This window comes from Corvus cornix, chromosome 1A (genome assembly GCF_000738735.6).
Source record: "Corvus cornix cornix isolate S_Up_H32 chromosome 1A, ASM73873v5, whole genome shotgun sequence".
Taxonomy (NCBI): domain Eukaryota; kingdom Metazoa; phylum Chordata; class Aves; order Passeriformes; family Corvidae; genus Corvus; species Corvus cornix.
The window spans coordinates 54,892,262-54,914,024 of record NC_047057.1 but is presented as its reverse complement, the minus strand read 5'-3'; the positions used below and the strand labels follow the sequence as shown (position 1 = coordinate 54,914,024).

Sequence of the window (21,763 nt, the reverse complement as noted above, 5' to 3'; positions counted from 1 at the left end):
GCCTACAGTGGTCAGAGGTTCCAAAGGTAGCGGAAGCACTATGGCTGCTGAGACACTGAATGTAAAAAGGGATGGTTTTATCTTTTTGTCCACCTAGTTCCTCACAATTCAGACATTTGGATTTTTTCTGGGCACCACTCAGCTGAGAGAGGAGACACAGTGGCAAGATTTTCTTAGTATTTCTGGCAGGCTACCAAGGTTGCACTATTCCAAAGTAAACTCCTAGCCTGAAAAAAACCTACAAGTCTTTAAGCAGTTAAATTCACAACTCCTATTAATGAAACTGTGACATATATAATTACTTATGTGACATATATAATTACTGATTAATTATCTTTTATTTTAACAAGTATCTGTAGGCCAGAGGCTTTCTTTTTCATTCCACATAAAAGTGTATCTGCAGTGGTGTAAAAGACAATTGATTTTAGGGGTTTTCTCAGTTCAAAATAATTTTACGCAAATAGTTTCTACAGAATGATAAACAAATGAAGCTATATCTTCTTAAATGTCTTTTTGGTAACTTTGTTTATTTCTTTAGAAAAATAATTCTCAATTCAACTCTTTAAATCATGCTACTTCCTTACAGAGGTTCATGTCAGTTCAAAAGTATCAAACATGTAATTTCAGTCTTCCTTAAATTTGCTTCTTAAAACAGTGGCTATGGGATATTCAGTTCTCCGGTAGTCAGAGTGCCACCCATGGGTTAGCTTTAACTCCAAACCTCAATTTCCAAAACTCTCCCCTTAGGCTAGCAGGTTGATATAACTTCAGCAAAATTAGTTTTGGAGAAACCTGAATTGCAGAGACTTCGGAAGAATTTTCATTGTCTTGTTTAGAACGAGATATAGCAATAAAATAGAACCACAACTTTGGTTTACAAAGTATAACTTTTATTATACAGACTGCTTAAATGAGTTTCCAAATATAGATTTTAAAAAGTCATGAGTGTTTCAATATATACATTCTGAAATAACATTATCACATTTACATTTGAAATACTTATTGCTAATATGTTAATATTTGTTGTGTTTTACCAAGTGTTAACTATTAAGTATTCTTGTTTATGTGTTCAATAGTAATTAACCCATCATCAAAATACCATCTCTAGACATTCTCTAGTGCATATATGCTTTTGTAGGGATTCAGGCATTACTCTGATTTACAGGTTATGGAGAGCATAAATACATCTGCAGGCTTAAATGGGAGCCATGCTTAAGTTACAGCAGAAAAAAAAAGCAGGTAACCTACTGAAGTGCCATAAACAATGAGGAGAGAAGGTACAGACTCAGTCATAAAAGCTAACAAACTTACACACTTGGAGCTTCAGTTTTTGTCTTCTCTTGGTCGCAGCAAGAATGTGGAATACCAGAAAGTTAATGACTGCCTGGCACACAGCACTCTGGTATAATCACAACAATCTGGGGAATTCAAACAGATTGAGAAGGATTTCATGGGGAACAAATTGTATTAAAGAAGATTCTTTAATGAAGTATCATTTTTTAGTCATGGAGCACATTAAGTAATTTTGAGGGGAATCTTCAGGACATGTCAGGCTCCTAGTGCATTTCTTTATTTTGTTCCTCAATGCATACCTCAAGAGGTGGCAAGGTAGTTTGATCATTAAACAAACTGAATTTTAGCTTCTTTGCTGAAATTATCACCAAATACACCAACTTGGAGGTGATTTCTCATCCTAAGCAAACTGCTCAGCCACAGCTTCTTTTGAGTAAGGCCAACGGAAGTCAGAAAATGGTCTCAACTGACCGATGTAACAGTGAACAAGTAATGAGATTCCATTAATAATCTCCAAGTCCCTTGCTTTTTTCCCAGTGTCATTTTCAAACCACTCTTGCCGTGTCTGTAGCTTTCTACAACACTGCACCCTGAATTCAATAAATCAACTCTTCGAGAGCAGGGGTTTCTTTACCAACTTCATACAGACTCTAACGTGGTACTGAATAGTGGTATATGCTTTCAAAATAGATTCAAAATGCATTTTAATGTATTTTTCACTTGTATTTTAGTTTTTCTCAAATCTGAGTATCACTGATGTGCAATCACTGTAAGAGAGTTGACTTATGTGTAATTCTTGTTGCACCACTGCAGACATAGAATATTGAGAAAATAGTTCAGTTCATCAATGAAACATTTTCATTTTCAAAAGTGAATTTACCTTTAAGTAAAGGAAGAAGGGGCAGAAAGAAGGCAATTTAGGTTAGAAGTGTTATGTAGAAAATCTAACAATGACCAGAATGCAGTTTTAGAGACCTGGAGGTTTAGAGGTGTGGAATTCTTGGAGCTCTACGAAGTAATTTCAGCAGAATCAGAAATGAATCTGACATGATGCAGCCTAAAAACTGCAAGGATCTCATGATTAATTTTCATGGGGAAAGGGTTCAGGTTGAAACACTTTGCCTGTTCAAACCTTCCAGAAGAGAGCACAGAGGAGCTTAGTTCTTAAAAATGTCATTAGATAAACCATGCCACCCATATGATCCACATCAAACCATTGTCTGCTAAAGCTCCAAACACATGAGCACCTAACAAAGGTTTCCAAAGGCTGGAATCAGTCTCTTCAGTCACTGAATGAAGATTCACTATCAGAACTGTCTTCTGCTTTGCCGTCATCTCCCCAGGCAGGCACAGGGGCATCTGGGGTCCTGCAGGCAACAAAAACATTCCATGTTGCAAATCCAGCTGAGAACACAAGCAACTCAGCACGTAACACCACTGTCCTTTCACAACAACTGCAGGCACTTTATTTCCACAACATTTGACACATTAACTGTTTATGGTTCACAAACTCACACCTTAGTGGTATTGCTTCACCTACAACTGAAAGACAAACACTACAAACTGTAACTCACTGGACATCAAAACTCTGTAGACATCAGTGTGAATGCATGCCTTTGATGCCATCAGAAATGATGACAGATCATTAAGAAGTGGCAAACACTTGTAGAAAGAGTTGAAAGCAGGCAATAATGATTAATTCAATTTTTTTTAATCTTCAGAGGTTCTAGGGCTGAAAGGAACATTCTGTACACCATTGAGCAGTGTAAATAGTACATGAAAAAAATAAGACAGGAAATGAACAATATTGTATCCAACTAAAACTGCAGGGATAATTTAGAGAAGCAAAAAATTACTCAGAGTGGAATTTGGCTAGAACATTGGGTTAAATTTGACATGCAAGAACAGCCATGGGATTTTTATTGACTACAAATGATCAGACCTCTTGTATTTAGTTTTAAAGAGAATATTTAGGATGGTTCTTAACACTGTGGCAAAATGTTTGCTTGGGGAATCTACTGGAAATGAAGATGAGAGAAGCAAGCCATCTAAAGACTAACTAACATTACTGCCTGAAGACGCTGGCTCTCCATGGATGTATGGAGAATATGTAATGAGTTTGACATACAAGCAAGACAGAGCCTGGTGAAGTCTGAAAGCAAGGTAGAAAATACACACATAAGTATACTTGGGGAAAAATGACATTCAGAGAAATGCACTTCCCGTATGACAGTTAACATCTCTTGGATAAAATATTACATTTTAAACTAAGATGACAGTTGTATTAATCATCCTGTTCTTATTTATCTTGGGGGCATAGACTTTCTTTTCCAACATTAGTTCTGTTTAGTATAATTTCTCTGTTGGGAATCCCTGAGGTAACTTTAAAGTGTTCCTAAACATTTTGCATGAAAAGATGAGAAGGGTATTAAAGAACTGCAGAAGAGCCTTCTCCCTCCCCCTTGCACACCTCTAAAACAAATTAAGAAAGCAATTGCTTTCTCATGCAAATACCACTTCACAATATTATTCCTTGTTGCCATGGTAATGACAAAACAGAAGAGCTGTGCAAAGACATGTGATCTGGAGAGAGCAGAGCAAAACCTCTTATTAAGAAGAGGAAGATGGCGCTGAATTCCTTTAGCTCATGAGAGCAGGACAAACTCTCCTGGAATTGAAGACAGGCAAGAGAGGAAGGATAAGAAACAAAAGTCAAAGATAGGTAAATTGGGAGCTTGATAGAATAGGCAGTTACAAAACACTGTAGAAAGTTGAGAAAGGAGCAATAACAGAAGTGGAATAGCCAAAAGGAGAGTGTAGAAACAACACTATATTATTAGAACTAGCACATCTACAGCCACAAAATCCCATGCTCAGCCAACGGCAAGGAGCTGGGGGAGCCTGCAGCAAGTGACCAAGCACACAGCCATGTGGACATTTTCCTAATTTTTTCTGGGACTGAGTGAGCAGACCTAAGGAACCTGAAAACCCAAGAAATGTGCTGTGAATGGCAAGATATATATATAAAAAGAAGACTATAATATTAAGACAAGAAAGCAAGAAAATTAAGTCACCCCTGACACCTTAAAATGTTCTACATTTTGAACCCTGCCAAATCATCAGCTTTCTTTAAACAGTTTTCAAACCAATAACATTTTAAAGAAAATCTGACTAAGCATTACTGTTGCAGAGATCTTTGAAGATGAACTTTGAGATCTAACCCCAAACATTCTGTGAGCCTCCACCCACAGCAATGTTTCTGTCTTAATGCAAAATAGACAATCGAAAAGCAGACACTTTTTAAAAAATTGCTTTTGAAATTTAACCTATTATCTTTTTGATTTATCTACTATAAAAATGCACCCAAACATGAAGAAATAGCAGCACTTATAAAAAGGTATGGACTTGAAAGCACAGCAAAAAATACAACACATTTAACACACATATAGAAAACCCATGTTTGCTAAAGCTACCTACAACTTGCACAGGGTCTTTTTCTTATTTCTCATTCAATCAGTAAAAATATCAACTGAAGAATACTTACTTTAGGCTTATTTAGACACCAGGAAGTAGTTGGGAGCCAAAGTGACTCATCATATGATGACACTTCAGGTTTATTTTATTTAACAAGTTGCTAGTTTCAGAAAAAGCCTTTACAAAATGTAAAAAGACTTCACTGGAAAAAAGGACTTTCTAATATCCTGACAGTTTCTGAAGAGAATGCAAAAGTACTTCAAACACTTTGGTGGCTATAATGTAAGAATGAAAGTTAATACTTTCATCAGTTTAACAAATTCTGTGAAATAATCTAGTAGAACTAAATTAAATGTCAGCTGTAAAGTAAGACTAAAATCAATGTTTATGGCCAGATGAGAAGCTTTGAAAATTACTATCTATTCTTAGTAGTCTTCACATCAGGTTAACTCAATCAACAGCCAAAATTTTAAACTGCTGACTTCAATTTACACTGTCAATTTTGAAGTCAAGTAGTGCACTCCATCTACTGAGAGAATCTGGAAACAACTGCATTGTCCCTCGTGCATCCAGCAAAATAAGATTGAATTTGTTCTTACTACTCTACAATAATGACTTTTTCTTATTGGAGTGTTGAAAAAAATTTCTGGGAAATACCTCATAGTCTAAACAGTGCAGTGAAAATGGCTACTGACCTTTCATCTGAGTCCTCATTGCTAAATGCACATTGTCTAATGGTAGCTTGTCACTGCTATAACTCACACCACCTTGAACAACCTTCCAGCCCTATGGAGAGTCACAAATTACTTACTCGAGAAGATCTGGATTTAGCCCCTCAGAAATCATTTTGTTTCGTATTGCCATTACAGGAACACCCTGTGTAGCAGGAGGAAGAATAATATAAAACTACTGGACACAAACAGGTGAATTAAATTACACAGGTACTTTAAAACCACACTTTGATATAAATTGATGCATGTCACTTGTCAAACAACAGCATGGAACAATAATCTCAGTTGCCATCAACAAGAACCTAGAAGCAAGAAACTATTGAGATTAAAAGGCCCTTTTAACCCCTCTTACATTTATGGCAAAACATCTAGAGAAAGTTGCAGGGAGAGAATCAAGACTGGATAGATATACTTGCAATTCATGCAAACAGAATCATGAAGTTGAAGTTATCTGTATGGGTAAGAATGTGAAGAAAGCACAATGTAGCACAAGACAGCAGAGAAAAATTGTGCTAGGAAAGACTTGGGCATGCTGAAGGTCCAAGAGAGAGAGGAAAACCAGGGAAGTACATCTGCTACCACTCCAGAAGGATCTCTTAAGGCAGTGCTAAAAACTGGAGAAGTCTAAAAAGCATGGAGAAAAAGGCAAACAGGACATGAGAACAGAAGCACAATTTAAAAGCGACTTCTCTGAATACAACTGCTTGTGCAGTCAGGCTTGTATCTTCTGTGACTTGTGGACAGATTTCAGTCAACTATGTATGTGTTAAAAAAATTCCTTCCCTTCACTGCAAGTCCTTCCACAGCTTCTGCACTTTATTTTATTCATCAACACCTAAACATCCCCTCATCTTGGATCACATATCCAAGACCCACGTCCTCTCATCAGATACATTCCAACAAACTGCTCCTATGTTTCCCCTAGAGCTGCTCAAAGGCAACTTGTTGCTTTGCCATCTCCTGTTGGAAACCATCAGAAATACCATCTGGATCACTCCATGACAACATAGGATACAGAAAAAAAACAAAAAAGAAAAAAAAGAGGATACAATTTCTGATTTGAAAGGGACAAAGCTACTGGTGGTCTAAGAAATTCTAAATGCAAGTGGCATAGGACTAGTATCTTTTGTGCAAAAGGAAGTAAAATAATGATAAAATAAAGGGCAGCCATGACTAATGTTCCAGAGAAAGATGTGATACTAGTGACAGTTCCACAGCAAGAATCACAATTAAGGCTTGTGCATGAGGATTGTGGAACAGCACACACAGGTACATAGTTCAAGCAATCTATCAGACATAATGTCAAAAAAGGTCACTCAAACAGTTGCAATGTATTAGCTTGAAATAGAAGAACATCTCAGTACTTCCCAACTCACGTACAGTACAAAGGTGAATATTTGAGTATTTCATGACAGTTTAAAAAAATCACTTATTCCAGTACAGATTTGGACATAAGGGATTGCGTGTCTATACATCATCTTGTAATAATGCTTTTCCTCCTGCTTGACTGCTCTTAAGGTACTTTTCCCCACCTCAGAAGTCACTGGGGAGTTGCTTATGCATCAACTCAAACCAGGTGAAAACAGAATTGAGTCAGATCAGGCAAAGCAGAACTCATATTTGCTTCAATCAAAGGGAACTTGGTATAGGACTTCTAAGAATGGGTTGTTTCCATGTTCACACTTGGAGTATGTTTTATTCCAACATTGTGTGCATTAAAATCTACAAGAAAAAAATCCTCTCAGTATCCTCATATATCATAGATTCACAAAACTAATCTGAAGTTTAATCAAAATGCCCTTTAAGAGTAGGCTTTTTATCTGAAGGAAAACAATTAAGATTGTACCTGTACCTGTTTAGAATACAATCGGGGCATTACAATTCCTTTACCTTTCATGCTTTCCTAAATTTTAATCTGCAAATATGGTACTGCTTTTGTATGATTTCTTGGAATACTGTTGGAAACTTTAAGAAGTAAGAATTTAGTATCCTCAACTGCACTCCACCAAAATGAGTTTGTCACAATTTCATGGAAGAGCTACTTTTAGTGTAGAATGGTGCTCTTTTTACTACAAATACTGTGAACAATAAATAAATTATCAGTTCAAACAAATCTTCATCTGGAAACTTAATTTGAACAAATAAATGACATAACTGAAATACTTGACCGGACAAGGAGACAAGTTTGGCAAATACAAAAACACACATTAATTTGTAGTATGTTAGTTTGACTTTCCTACCACACTGTTTACAACTGGCAGAGGAGTCACCAGGAACTGCCAGTACACAGGAGAAATGTGGAAAGTGAGATCTCACTCCTCTAGCAGTCACAAAAAAAAAAAATTCAAAGTAATTAGACCATCCAGCACTTTCAAATCCACTTTGAAGTCTGGCATTAAATCAATACAGAAACACAGTGTTCTAGTCTTTGCTACTATCCCATTGGTAGGTTTTCCAATGGTTTGTAATAAGCTATCCATAAAGTGCCAATTTGTGATTCAAGTGAAAAATAAGGTTTGGAACATCATTCAAGGGATGAAGCAGACCAATCGTAATAATTTCTCTGAAGACTGAGTGAAACCATGAAGTTAGTTTTAACACAAGCAAAGTTTTATTAATACTATGACACAGTCATACTTTCCAGAATTATAATATAGATTTTAGAGGAAAATTTCCACTGACAAATTGAAAATAAATTGAAATAAATTCTTTGTTTCCAATCCCATTTTTAATTATGTGGATGTGAAATGAGCTCTTAAAAATGTCACAAAGAGTCTCCCATTCACCTTCTCATTCCTTCATTAGCTTTCACACAAGTAAGTATTGAGATTGCATTCATTTATTTCCTATTTGTCTGTAGCACAGACCACAGCTAAAAAGGTAAACAAAACCTGCATCATGAATAACAGGAAACTGGAGTGGAACCAAACAGCGAAGCAATCCTTGTAACTTCTATTTTGGTCCTTACAGAAATATCAAGTACTGCTGTTCTGGACTATACTTGCAAAGCTGTATTTTGTACCCTACAGTAAAATCAAACTGTAATCATGTCTGTCTGCAGGGAATGACTCCAACTCTGCCAGGACAACTACACTTCCAGTGGCATCTTTTGTGCCTCCGGCTAATATCACTTTGCATTTACACATTTCACACCTTCAGTTCACAAGTATACCAGCAGAATTTTGTAGAAAGATCTTGCCAGAACCTGTCTGAGGGAATATATTACACTAATTCATTTATTAGAGAAAATGTGCTAGAATATTGTGATGTTATCCTAGCCTAAAGATTACTGTTGCAATCTATGTGTTCTGACATTTAATGTCCGCTTACAGCTGTGTGTAACGTTCCACCTAAAAATAACATCATAGCCAAGGAATGACATGAGAACTGACTTACCACTTGTACCATTTTGAGATATCTGGCATATCTTGGATCCTTGGCCACAGTTGTGACATTTTCTGTGACTACCTCCGTTTTCTGTAACCCTTCTTCTTGTGTGTTGTTCTGCTGTATATGAAGAACAAACCCTTTAATGGTTAGGTGTACACACCAGACCCATGGAGAGATTCCAACCCATAAAACTGGATATTGAAAGGTAAAGTGCAATTCTTCTTCATCAAGATTATTCTGATTTACACTCACAGAGAGAGATTTTCAAGACATATGAAATCACAAAATCCAGCTCTTTTGTTGTTCAGTTAGAGGAGTGTCTTTCTATTTTTAGTTACAATTTTAAGTTATCGAACAACACATAAAAAACCAAAAAGCCCCTAATAACCCTGTTAAGTTGTATTTAATGAATAACACAGTACTAAATGTAAATGGTCTTTTCATAAAAAATATTTATAAGGATCATATCTATAAATCTCTTCCAGTAGTCCAATGCCTTTTTTCCTCAAAATATTTGATTCCCTGACAAGGGTTTCATACAGATCATGTAACTTCTAAACTATACTTTCGAGTATAAATCATTATTTAAAGGACAATGCAATGAAATCGAAGACTCCTTGAAAGTATTTAATTCACATAAATGAAAAATGACAAGAAGTTCTACTACTACTAAAAGAACACAGACAACTGTATTTTTTCTGCAAAACTAATCACTTGAAAGCAGCATTGGGAACATCCTTTCAGAAATAAATGAACTTTATATACTTAAATATACTTTATATACTTTAATATCTGAGAGGAGGAACATTTTAAAGAAAATGAACTAATGGTGAGTTATTCTCTAACGTGGATGGAACATGCAGTGCTGTCCAGTGTCTCCCATGTGCTGCTTGCAAATCAGAGTTACAATCTTTGACAGGCAGGCAAAAGCAGCAGAGTGCTCCAGCTACTGTTTCTCCACAGCAACTTCCACCAAATAAGAGAATGCGCAGAGATCAGAATTGAAGATTCCATGAGAAGAAACTGTAAGAGGAAACTGGGAAAAGAACTCCATCTACCAATGGGCCAAAAGCCTCACTTAGTTAAGTGGTGATCACGGGATTTAAATGTCTGGCTTAAAAAAATCAACCAACCACACACATTAAACTCCCCAAAATGACAAAAAATTAGTTGCAGGGATAGGATCTTAATGCTGATTGCTTGTAATAAGCTGGCATTTCCAATACACGTAGGATAATATATAGAAAACCTTCAAGGTTATGAACTCTATAGAATAAAGCATGCTAGAAATTCCAATTTAAGCTAAAAGCTCACATTTGGAAGAAAGGACTTGGAATGATGTGATTTGAATTGTTATTTTCATTCATGACCTTCCCAGCCCCCTGATGTAATTCATGTTCATATTTTAGTGTGATTGAAGAAGACAAAGGAGAAATTTAGCATTAGATTTGACTCATTTAGGCCACTGTATTGGGTTGACCCTGAGTTGATGGACAGTCTTTTAGACCAATGACGCTTCTCACAATTTACATATTTAAACCGCACGGAAAGGCAGGAATTGCCTTTTGTCCGCGCTCACCTGCTGGAAGGTGGGGGGGCTCCGAGCCTCCCGGCCCCACTGGGCCGGGGCCACTGCCCCTTCCCCCCTTTCCCATCACTGCGGCACGGACCCTGGGTCGCTGGGGGGGACTGTCCCCAGAGCCACAGGCAGCTCAAACCAGCCATGGACTGCCACAGCTAAACCCATCCAGCGCGGCTCCTGGGGACAGGCGGGTCCCTCTCCTCTCCATGCGGAGCCGGCGGAGTCAACGGGAGCCGGCAGAGCCTCCTGTCTGCAGCCAGCACACTTCGTGCTGAACTGAAGAGGACACCATGCAGCCAGCAGCACAGAGGGAGCGAGGCTTTCCCCACCGTAAGCCTGAACAAGAACACTCTTCAACATGGCGGCTTCAGAGTCAGGGAGAAAGAGAAGTGAGTCCCGTGGGACGGAGCTGAGCATGGCGACGGGAGAAAAGAGGGAGGTGCCGCGATTCTGGCGCGCAGCTTAAAAAACCTTCTTGCATGCCGTGGTAAGGAACTGTAATACCACAGACTGTTTGTCTCTTTAATCCATTTGAAGAACATGGGGGGATGGAGAATCCTCGTGTGGCCTGTGAAGATTGTGAAGAGTGCCTATGCCAGGCTATATAGAAGTAGTAAGAGGCTGTTAGAGACTTGTGGCAAAGAAAAGCCTTTGTGTGCAGGCCAAAATAACTTATCCTTAAAAAGATTAATAACCCCATGTGATGGCCCATGTTTTGCAGTGTGAAGGAATTGTGAGATTTTTTTCATGGGAGAGATGTTTTACACACAGCAGATTGATTGTTTCTGGGCGGGTCTGCTGTTGGTGGCAGTTTGGGAACCACGTGCAACTGAAGGAACCCTTTTTTCCTTAAGCATAAGAGAGAGACTTTTCAAGAACTGGAACACTGACTAACATCCCATGTTCTGTTATCCCCTGTGTGAGCTGGGTAAAAGGAGAGAAGTGCTGGAAAGGGGAGGGGGGATTTGCTTTAATTTCTTGTTATTTTCTCTTTACTTTTAATTCTATTAGTAATAAAACTCTTTCATTGTACTGCAACTGTTTAAGGTTTGTGCCTGCTTTGCTTTTCTCCTAATTCGTATCTCACAGAAGGAAAATAAGTAAGTAATGAATATTCTGAACCAAAACCATTACAGCCACATAGTTAAGAAAGGGTATAGCCTTTTTTGTTTTAAGTCAGTTGTTAAAACAGTGTCAGTAGAGAAAAACTTTGTTTTAGATTTTTACAGCTGATTGCTCACTTCCAAGACTTGCTTCTTCTGTCTACTTCAAATGACACTAAAAACTTGACCTGGAGAGCTCTTTTCCTTCAAGGTATGAGTTATGCTTCATTACTTACCCCAGACTGAGGTGATACAGCTGTCTGTTGATCTGCAGCAGCTTGTGCCACGGGACCATTTGTAACACTGTTCACATTTGCACTGGACACTTCAAATTTGACATCTTCTAGGCCAGGAATTGAGGATAACTGAATGCGAAAAACATCATCAATTAAGCTATGAGCACATCATAAGACTATATGTACAACAAAATCTGCAGCATGCTGCTTACCACTTATTGTCCAGGTAGGTTTTACATCAGCAAAATTGTAACTTTTTATCCCTAGTTTTGGTATTTTGATTGGGGGGGAAAAATCTTTCTATTCAGCTGCCTTCTACAATAAAACCCCCCAAACACTCCATTGGAGCTTTCACTGTTAACACAGGGTTTCAGAGCAGGAAAGGATTCCACACCTTCCTAGCATTTTGCTACTGCACTTATCAACCACATGAGCCATGCAATCTCTGCTACTTCCCCTACAGTGAAAGAAATCATGGCAAGAACAGCTCTATCACCTAACAGATGGGTGACTGGTTACAAATTTTTCAATTTTCTACATCTTTCACATTTTTTAAGGAAATGCTGAGAGTGGATACTAACACACTGCATATCTATTTGAAGGAAAATCTATTTAACATGATTATGAAAAATTCTGCAAAAATTAGCCATACTGATCATTCCTAAATATTTTGAAATAAATAAGTTAGTAAGCTCTGATTGTATTATTACACTATTTTTCCCCACCAAGATCTTAATGAACAGTTTCAAAATATTCCACCCTTGCTCCCAGAAAAGCCAACCGAAATTGCCTCCATCATTATTGAAAGAAGAACTGGTTAAAACTTTATAGTGGGTGGTTTATTGACCATGGGATTTTGTTGGGGTTATTTTTGTTTTTTTTTTTTTTTCTTTTAGTAAATTATATACTCTATTTCCTACATAGGACCATAGATTAGATCCTTTTGTCATTTCAGCTAAAGAAGATAAACAAACACATCTGCATTAGCTAAGATCCAGTTCAGGCCACATTTCAGTATCAAAAGATATACAAGGCTTCTATCTAGTTACTTATATCAGCTGAAGTCCTTACAGTCCAGTAACATACAAAGATACTTTTGTTTTACAAAGGGGGCAAGAATTTCCTTATTAGAGTTTGTATGGCAAAAAGTGCTCCTTTCCTGTTCCATATGCTTAACAAACTCAAATTTTCCCCTAGGTACTGTTGGTTCCTTTCTTCTGTATCAACTACATATTCAACTGTTCCACAGTGTAAGGCATGCAAAGAGAGAATTCTTGATACCAGGATTTTATACAAGCTCCTTCAAATAATTATGAAAACTTATTTGCTCAATTCAGACTATAAAAAGGCAGGTAGTTCCCATAATCTAGGAGGCTGTCACTGTCAGAAGATGAAGTCTATATCCATACAAACCTTTGCATCCAGAATATTGAGTGTGGTTTCAATTTGTTGGATACGGAGAGAGAGTGCTGACAATTTCTACAACAGAAAACAATTAGGATGTGAAAACACTCCCTTACACACTTGTACATATAAACCAGTTTGCATCTAGTTTAAAAAAATCACTTTTGTCTTCTCCTGGCCAAAGGCAGAGTATAGTGCAAATGACATTATCACATTATGAAATAAATGAAGCAATGACAACCCTTTTTAGTACAGTAGCTACAGCAGTTCAAATTTTAAATAATTTTACTCTGCATTGGTTTTCCCATAGAAAGACTGACAGAAGTGAAGACAGACTATGCACAAAAGAAAGCCAAAGTAAATAGAGTATTACTTGGGGCAACTGGAGAATAATGGTAGACATATTGCACTCTCCCAGTTACCAAAGGATCTTTCTTCAGAACTTTTTATAAATGTAGAAGACGAAAAGAGATGATGTGTGCGTATGTAACTGAGCGAAAACAGTATCAGAGAAAATCTGGTAATTAATACAGCAGGTGATTCAAAGTCCTATACAGTAAAAAACCACAATGAATCAGAACTAACCACACTTCATATGCTCCAGGTGCACCTCAATCAAATTTTGACTTTTTTTAAAATACAACTTAAGTTTTTCTAAATTACTCCATAAGAACTGCCAGTCTTTTAACTAATCACTACCATACTCCACCAGACCTGTCCAAGTGAAGTTGGCTAGAGTGCTGGCTGGCAGATATGTACCATTCTGACAGCTTTCTGGCACCTTGGCAAGATTCTGCCTGGCTCTGAAGCAGAACTTTAACACCCTAAGAAAATGGCAGTTCTGCCAATATGCTAGAAAAAGTAGAAGGAGACTGACAGGAGTTAGTCTTTTTGGATAGTGCACTGACTTGTTTACAGATGGTCCTTTGTTCATGAAGAGGAGTCAGTTCCTATTGGAAGGAACTATGTGTCCTACATGTAGCTGGGAAAGGGGTAGGAAAGATGTACAAAAGACAATTACGCAATTTTATGGGTCTATTTGACTAGACAAGAGCCAAGAAATTTAGAGTTAAGGATGGTGTCAGCCCTGATTTTGAGTTTCTTGGCATCTGTTGACTTAACTGCGACCTTTCACATTAAAAACACTTCTGTACTTCATAAATACAAAAAACTTCTCAAGGAGTACATAAAGCAACTATTTAGTCTCTTGGGTAACAACACATTTTGGTTAACTAATAACTGTTTTCTTAGGCAGACTTCACAGTGCTGCTGCGTGCTCAAGGTGGCTTTAAATAGATGTGTTCTGATTTCCACAGTGCCCGTGGAAGAGGGAATACTGAGATCAGGTGACAACTGAGTTTTGGACAACTGACAACAGCATCAGGCAGTTACACTGTCCCACCTATCACGTTACAAGAAGTTTTAAAATCCAGGAAAAATGACTTTTTTCCTCTGAAGCTCCATATATTCATGTGGTAGCCAAATTTTATACTTGTCACGAGTCTGGCTCTAAACTTCACCAACAAATTAGAGAATTTCTCAGATTACACGGCTTAGGTTTATTGGATTTGACTGCTACCCTAGCTCAGCTGGCTAGAGCTGTATAGTATTCTTTGTTGAATAAACTAATGAAAAATTACAAAAAACCTCTGAAGACAAAAAGGTTACACTCAAAGCCACATTAGGAAACACCCTTTCTACGAGGGAGGAAGCACTCTTGTCCTGTTCAGCAGACAATTTTAATCTTTTCGGTCTGTTGTATTTCTATTGACTCCAAAGTCACCACATAAACTTACTAATCCTAAATATTTGTATTTTTCTCTCTTTTTACAGGAAACTGAAGTTAAGGGCTTCTTGTTCTATGCTAATCACTTGCCAAAAATGTCCTTTTTTCAACATAAAAATTATTTACACTCAGAGATCAGTGCATCACTCTTCTAAAGTACAGGTGATAAAATCTGAAAGTAAGTTTTGATGCACCATAGGAACATAGCATCCTTCTTCCATAACAAGACAAGAGCCAGAGATGAAGCTGCTCAGAGAAAATTTCCTGTATCACAAAGTTCAAGACTGCGCCAAATGCAAAAGTTTATGGAAACAAGACTGAGTGTGGCACAATCAGGAGTTCATGTGGATCCCTCGGGGAAAAATTCTGTCTTAAGCGCTTACTCAAGAGAAACCTTGAACAGAAAGCAGACTGTATTTTTTGGTTTAAGCTACCAGTATTACTGCATCAAAAATATTTAAATGAATGGTTCTCATTTCTAGAATTTTTTAAACTGTATAAATGGACAGCTGGGAAAATAATAAACATACCTCTTCACAAACAGTAGAAAAGCGGTTGAGAAACTGCACTGTGTGAACCACAAACTGGTTTAGAAATGCTACAGTTCTTTTCTGCTGAATAGCAGGAACCTGCATTAAAAAATATGAGAAAATTAGGTTACACATCAATGTCATTTTGGATTCAAATATCCGTTAAAAAAAATACACATTTTTTAGAAGAAATTATTTGGAAATCTGTCTTAAGTGTGCCTACTATGAATGCATGCATACACAAACCATTTTCTAATACACAGATTTACATATGCATTCATACAAATCCCTTGCCACTAAAAATCTACTAACATGACAGCTGCGAATTTACAGGACACACAGAAAAAGCAACAAGACCCAATAAATGAAGGACTGTTACCTTAAAGAAACCGCCTTTAGATGAAATAGTGAATATTCCTGAAAATCAGTGTTGATGTTTTTTAAAAACAGTGAGGAAATGAGAATCTTTCCTTCTGGAGTTTAAGAAAGAAAAGCAAATTTGGCCAGCCATACTAATACTCAGTTACAACTAACACCATGATGAAAACTAAAGTGTAGTGATGTCGCTGTCTAAGTATTTAGTGGCTACCCATACTGGTTCTTATTTGCAAGCCCAGACTACCCTAAAATTACCAAAAATTATCCTCCAGATCAGTTTTGATGCTCACATACTTTTCAGACTAAAATGTAGAATCTCATGTTTGCCAAAAAGAATGGTGGTCATATTGTAACACAGAGTTGGTTGGCATTTTTATTTAAACCATTACAGAAGACTGGAATCAGGAACTTACACACAAAAGTTTAAGTAAAAAATTATAGTGCCTCAGAGTTAATAACCTTGGACAACTGCTTTAAGTCCTAAACTTCACAGACAAAATTAGCCTATGAAATTGTCATTGATTTAAGTGGAAGATTCACAAGGAATATTACTGGCAGCCAAGATTCTGCTGCACTTTTTTGGTGAATACAGTGACTCTCTAGGCTTTAGTCCTTGATTTATCAGTGCATTCAATATACAATTCACTATGGCAATCTTAAAACATCCTGGTTTTTTGTGAGACTTTTGTTGCTACTATCTCGAGCCTTCACGCTGTGCACCTCTACAACAGGATCTGCTAAAGTTCAATTCTGTGGTTCCAAAACTTGTCAAGCAGTGCTTATGACCTTAGCAGAAATTTGCAGGGTGGCACAGAGCATGGAAGAATCACTGGGTCAGTTGGAACTGTCCTGTCTTGACGCTCGGTATTTACAAAACCAAGTTTAAAAAGAAAGTTTCTACAACATTAAAAAACATGAATAAACAACTTTGCACGGGATTTGCCTCACAGATCCACGTTGAAACGGCTTAGTCTTTAAATACAACGTTATCACAAAACTTGTAGCAAAATGCCTGTGGAAAACAGCTGGAGACGCAGCCGAGGACCTGAGTCCGCTCGTTCCCGGGTGCGAGGGCGGCACGCCACCGCACAGGAAGCTCCCCTCGCCCGCTGCCGCCGGGCCGGGCCGCGGAGCTGGGGGGGACGCGGGGCTCGCCCAGCACCAGGGCCAGCGCAGCCGCCGCCGGGGAGGAGGAGCGGCAGCCCCGGAGCTCCAGGCGAGCGCAGCCCGTACCTTGGTGAGGTCAATGTCGGAGCCCACGATGGGCAGCCCGTCCTCGTCCATGCCCACGGGCCGGGGCGGGCGCAGCCCCGCTCCGCAGCACGGCCGCACTCCGCAGCCTCGGCCCGGAAACAAACCCCGAGCTCCGCGGGGCGGGGCGCGCCCGCTCCCCGCGCTTCCTCCTGGGAAACGCAGTCCCGGGCCGGAGTTCTCATTGCCGGCCCAAGGATGAACCCCGAGTATAAACCCTGAGCTTCTGGGGTGCCTCCTTTGGTACCCGCTCTGTGTTGCACGTGGTGACAGTCGCTGAGGGGCTCCGGCCATGCCAATGGGGGTCACACTGACACCCAGCACTCCACAGGCCTCAGGACGTGGCCCTGCATGGTAGTGTTTGGGTAGCGTCGTCTCCTGCGGTCAAACCTCAAGGAAATAACGAGAAAAGCCAGTGAAGGAACTGCTCCTGTGCCCATAAACAAAAATTTGACTGGGGAAGTGCCACACGTTGGATGTGGGGAGTAAAAATAAGGAATACGGAATGGCCCTGGGGTCTTCTGAAAAAGACAAGATTGGGATGATCTGAAGTCCCTGTTTACAGCAGTAAGTCCAAATAGATTGTAGTGTATTTCCATATTTGGTGGAAGTTCTCCGTGGTTACATCTAAATACTGATAAATTTAATAAACCCTCCTGAATTCAGAGCACTGAAGAAACCACCATAATCTGAGGTTGTCCAGTGGAACCTTCTAATGTGATGAGATAAATAAAGACACACTAATTACTGTAATACTTTGAAGATTAGACCCCAAATGTGCTATGCTAATTTTGGTTTAAAATTTACCAAAATTCTCAGTTTACTTCCAAATTATTACAGTTTACCAAGCATTCTACGAATTCATATACAGAATCCATGGTGGCTGTACACAGAGCACTTAGTTCTGTTACTCAAGTTTCCATAAAATTCTCATTTATTTACTGAAGCAGCTTTTTGTGACTTTATTGCTTTCACAATGTATTTATTACTAACCTACTGTCTTATGCACATCATTATTACTCTCTTACTAAGATAGTGTAGCAAACTTTTTTGTCCATACTGCTTGAATTGTTGGAACAACTTGTGATTCATACTGATGCCTTAGGTTTTAACTTTTGTATTTTTCAAATCCTGCACTGCTTAGTGGGTAACTCTGAAGTTTCATGTGGCCTATTAACTACTGTTCTCTCATGCTGGTTAGACATAACAAGCCTCTCTAGGTCTGCTCTTCAAGGACAGCAGGCCCCAAAATGTGTAAACTAAAGCCTAGAGAAGGGGGGGGCGGGCAGCAAACTTGTGGTAATTACATCATTTACTGAAATTATAATTGGGGAATTAACCCTGATATGCAAATAGACCAAACTTATTAAAGTGTGAAGAACTCATGACTCAGCATCCATCTTGGGTGTAGCCTTTTGACTGCCCAGGGTGTACCTTTGAAGGCCCTTCAAATACATACCGACTTTTATTCTCTTATTTTGTCTAGTCTCTGTTTTTAGGTGGCCACCTCAAGGCATCAATACTATGGTTGGGAACACTGACATGTTGTTGGCAATTTCTCACCTCTCCCAAAGGAAGAGCAGCAGACTAACCTAAAAAATTCAGTGGGTTTAGCTTTCAATTCCTAGCTTACAGGAGTTGTGCACATTTGTGTTAGGCAACAGAGCTGTTTGTTTAACTTATCTGAGTTATTTAGCCACCTTAATTACCTTAAAATCCAACTAAATTATATTCAAGAAGAATTAATCTCATTTATCATAAAGTGTCTATAATACAATTTTTCCAGGCAATGGCAATGAAAATTAATGTAAATGCATAGTCAGATCTTATCAGAATGTCTTAGTCTGTAAAGCTGGGTAAGAAATCTCCCAAGAATATGCTCTTCTGTGAACTTTCGGGTACTTCCTGCTTTTAATTTGGCCAAAAATACTGCATAGAAAAGTGCAACACAGCACTTTTTCCTCCCAGATTGAGTTAGGAAATGCAGGGTATGAAAAGTGAAAAACAGAGAACAGAGGAAAATTATCCAAATTTTCCAAAACCTCTTTAAAAAGTTTTAATTGAATTAACTTGTTCAACTGTAACTATAAATGACTGAACTCCCAAGGAGAGGATTTATAAAAAATAATTGAGTGATAATATCCAGTTTTACAGTGTGTACAACTGAAAGTGTATTTCATACCAGCACCCATACTGAATGATAAATGTCAGACTGAGGAAAAAGTACTGTACAGTATTTAACAGCTGGCAGTTAACACCCTATGCATGAGTACATATATATGCTGGCATTTAAAGGCCCTGCTGTGTAGCTCCACCTTCCAGTGAAGGAAAATAGATTAAAGAGTGTTTAAGAGTTAGCAAAATGAAGTTTGGTTGAACATTAGTATTTTGAGGATGTTAACTTTGCAGATGCTGAGGCTAACTTGGAGTGGAAAAGCCGTGTGTACAGAAAACTGATCAGAGCTCTATCTTCATCATTAGTAAAAAATACCTGTCTTGTGATTAGGGTACACAGGAAAGTAAAGGCAAGAACACAGGTTTCAAAGCACTGAAACTGATCTGCTCCATATACTGCACAAACCCAGAGCCTCAGGTCGACTGCAAAACAAAACTGCACAAGCTGAGAAAAACTGGCAAGTGCTACTGTAGCTTACAGTGTTCATATGCATCTTGTGTGCTTGTACACTCTTACAGGTCCCAGGACACCACATTTGGGTTAGAATCAGCCCAGAACTCAAACAGCTATACAACTGAGAGACAAATTAAACAGAAAAAGCTGATCCAAAAAAATTTCCAGACATGGTGTCACCTGATCCTCCACAAGGGGCAATAGTTGTTTTTAATAAGGTGGTCCAATGAACAGCTGAAAAGATCAGTGTGGATTAACATTTACTTGATTTCCCATGGAGTCTTCTAAATCCATGCTTGCAAAGGGTATTCTAGTAAAGTTTCTCTATGAAACTGATACTGCCTCTATGATTTTTCTCTCAACTGAATTTCAGCAACCCCCCAATCTCAATAATCTCGGTGTGCCAGAATTTGTACAAATCTTGCAAACAGTTCAGAGAATTATCAACCCTTGACAGTCAAATAGACTGAGAAACACAAATATGAGGTATTATGTAGGTTTCTTAAAAAAAAAAAAGAGAAAATGGAAACTGAATGATAAACGATTTGCAGTTCTCTGAAAATGGTTTGTCAAGCTTCAGTTTTCCAAGTACTGTGCTAAGGCAACATCAGAGGATTAACTAATTATTTTGTTCTGCACAAAAGAGCACGGGGAACATGCTAAAAACATTAGCTGCTCTTATTTATTTATTTATTTTTTAAAATATCCATATTGCTTCTTTCCAGTATAAAATGAAGAGCCTTGAACTTGGCAAGATCATTCCTGGCTAAACAGTTTTAAGTATTCCTTAAAAACAGAGTATGAAAAGCAAACATCCTGGTTTCTGAATTAACTACAGAACAAAAGAATTTCTGTCCTTCTTGGGTCTCAAGCAATTCTAAACCAAAAAAGTCTCACTCAAGAGTGCACCTGCACATACCTGGCGCAAACTGCCCTTGTCTATATGGGTCCTGAGTATAGTGTATATATTCTGCATAGGCAGGAGCTGTGTAAAGTTTCTCTGAGGACAGAAAAACATCTGTTTCAGTTTCACTACACACCAAAAGGATAACAGTGCTTCAGGCCAATCCTTCCTTCCAGACCCACAAAGATTTTTAGCTACAAGTGAATTAAACCTTTAGGCTGCTATCTCTGGTCAAACAGAGATAATGGATACAAGATAAACAGAGCACTGTTACCTTGAAGCATCCTGCAGTCTGCTGATTTTACAGTTTAAACACACATGAGTCAAGACTGGAACTTTAAAGGAACTTTATATTCATTTTAGGTAAATTTTGGTGGCAGTTGGAATGCAAAAGTTCTCAAAGATAAAGCATTATGAGAAATACAATACGAGTTTTTGTTTTAAAAGGTGACTCTAATCTCACTTATTGATGTCCTTCTTCTGAATTGGTTTTATGTGTCCTACATAAATAGGAACAAACAAAAGAATATTTTAAAATCTAACTACAGCTAATAAGGACAGCTATGATGCTGTAATGAGCTGTTACACTGGCTGAAACATCTTGACATCCTTTCATTTGCAAAAGCACGCAAAAAACATACTCAAAACAGGAGTTATCTCTGTCTTTTTCTTCTTTTACTTCAGTTCTGGGTCTTGTAAGGGAAGGACAGGAAAAATATGTTTCTAGAAAGCAGGATGCTTTTGATTTTCCTGTAAAGACTGGAAGTAAAAGGCTTTAAGCAGAAAAAAACCTCACTATGCTGTTTGACAGGCTTGAAGTATATCCCTCTGTCATCTTTAGAGAAATAAAACTGCTTCAAATTCTCATTCTGATTTTACCATTAGCTTCTTCACTGGTAGTGGTAACTAGTTTATTCAAAAATGTCCAGGGACAACTTTTTATGACAGTACATTACTGCATATTTTTTTTCTTGTAAGATAGTCATGGTTAGGAAAGTTAATATAGAGACGTGTTCTTTCTGCAGGTACTCTGCACAATTTCAGAGTACTTGAGCTGTGTTAACTGAGTGAC

The 21,763-nt window shown here is 38.2% G+C and overlaps 1 protein-coding gene across 4 annotated transcripts; it reads right to left on the bottom strand.

The window, feature by feature from the left end:
• Nucleotides 1–868: 868 nt before the first annotated feature.
• Nucleotides 869–17,270, bottom strand: WASHC3 (WASH complex subunit 3). 4 transcript variants are annotated; one of them, XM_039571243.1, is made up of 7 exons: nt 17,141–17,269; nt 15,530–15,628; nt 13,223–13,288; nt 11,810–11,938; nt 8,895–9,002; nt 5,579–5,643; nt 869–2,660 (listed from the first exon to the last, which is right to left on the bottom strand). In XM_039571243.1, exons 1-7 carry the CDS (start codon nt 17,189–17,191, stop codon nt 2,576–2,578), a joined length of 603 nt encoding a protein of 200 aa, XP_039427177.1. In that variant the 5' UTR covers nt 17,192–17,269; the 3' UTR covers nt 869–2,575. The 4 variants fall into 4 exon arrangements, with proteins under 4 accessions (XP_039427177.1, XP_039427176.1, XP_039427179.1 ...); XM_039571242.1 differs by having other exon boundaries at nt 8,895–9,005; nt 17,141–17,268; XM_039571245.1 differs by lacking the exon at nt 5,579–5,643 and having other exon boundaries at nt 8,895–9,005.
• Between the last annotated feature and the right edge of the window lie 4,493 nt (nt 17,271–21,763).

Bases quoted from the DNA above. Each gene is read 5' to 3' on its own strand.
- WASHC3 (XM_039571242.1), bottom strand. From the start codon at position 17,191: ATGGACGAGGACGGGCTGCCCATCGTGGGCTCCGACATTGACCTCACC. The intron at 15,629-17,140 runs GTACGGGCTGCG...TTTTTAATGCAG, and splicing joins CCGACATTGACCTCACCAAG to GTTCCTGCTATTCAGCAGAA. The intron at 13,289-15,529 runs GTATGTTTATTA...TTTCTGTTGTAG, and splicing joins TTTCTACTGTTTGTGAAGAG to AAATTGTCAGCACTCTCTCT.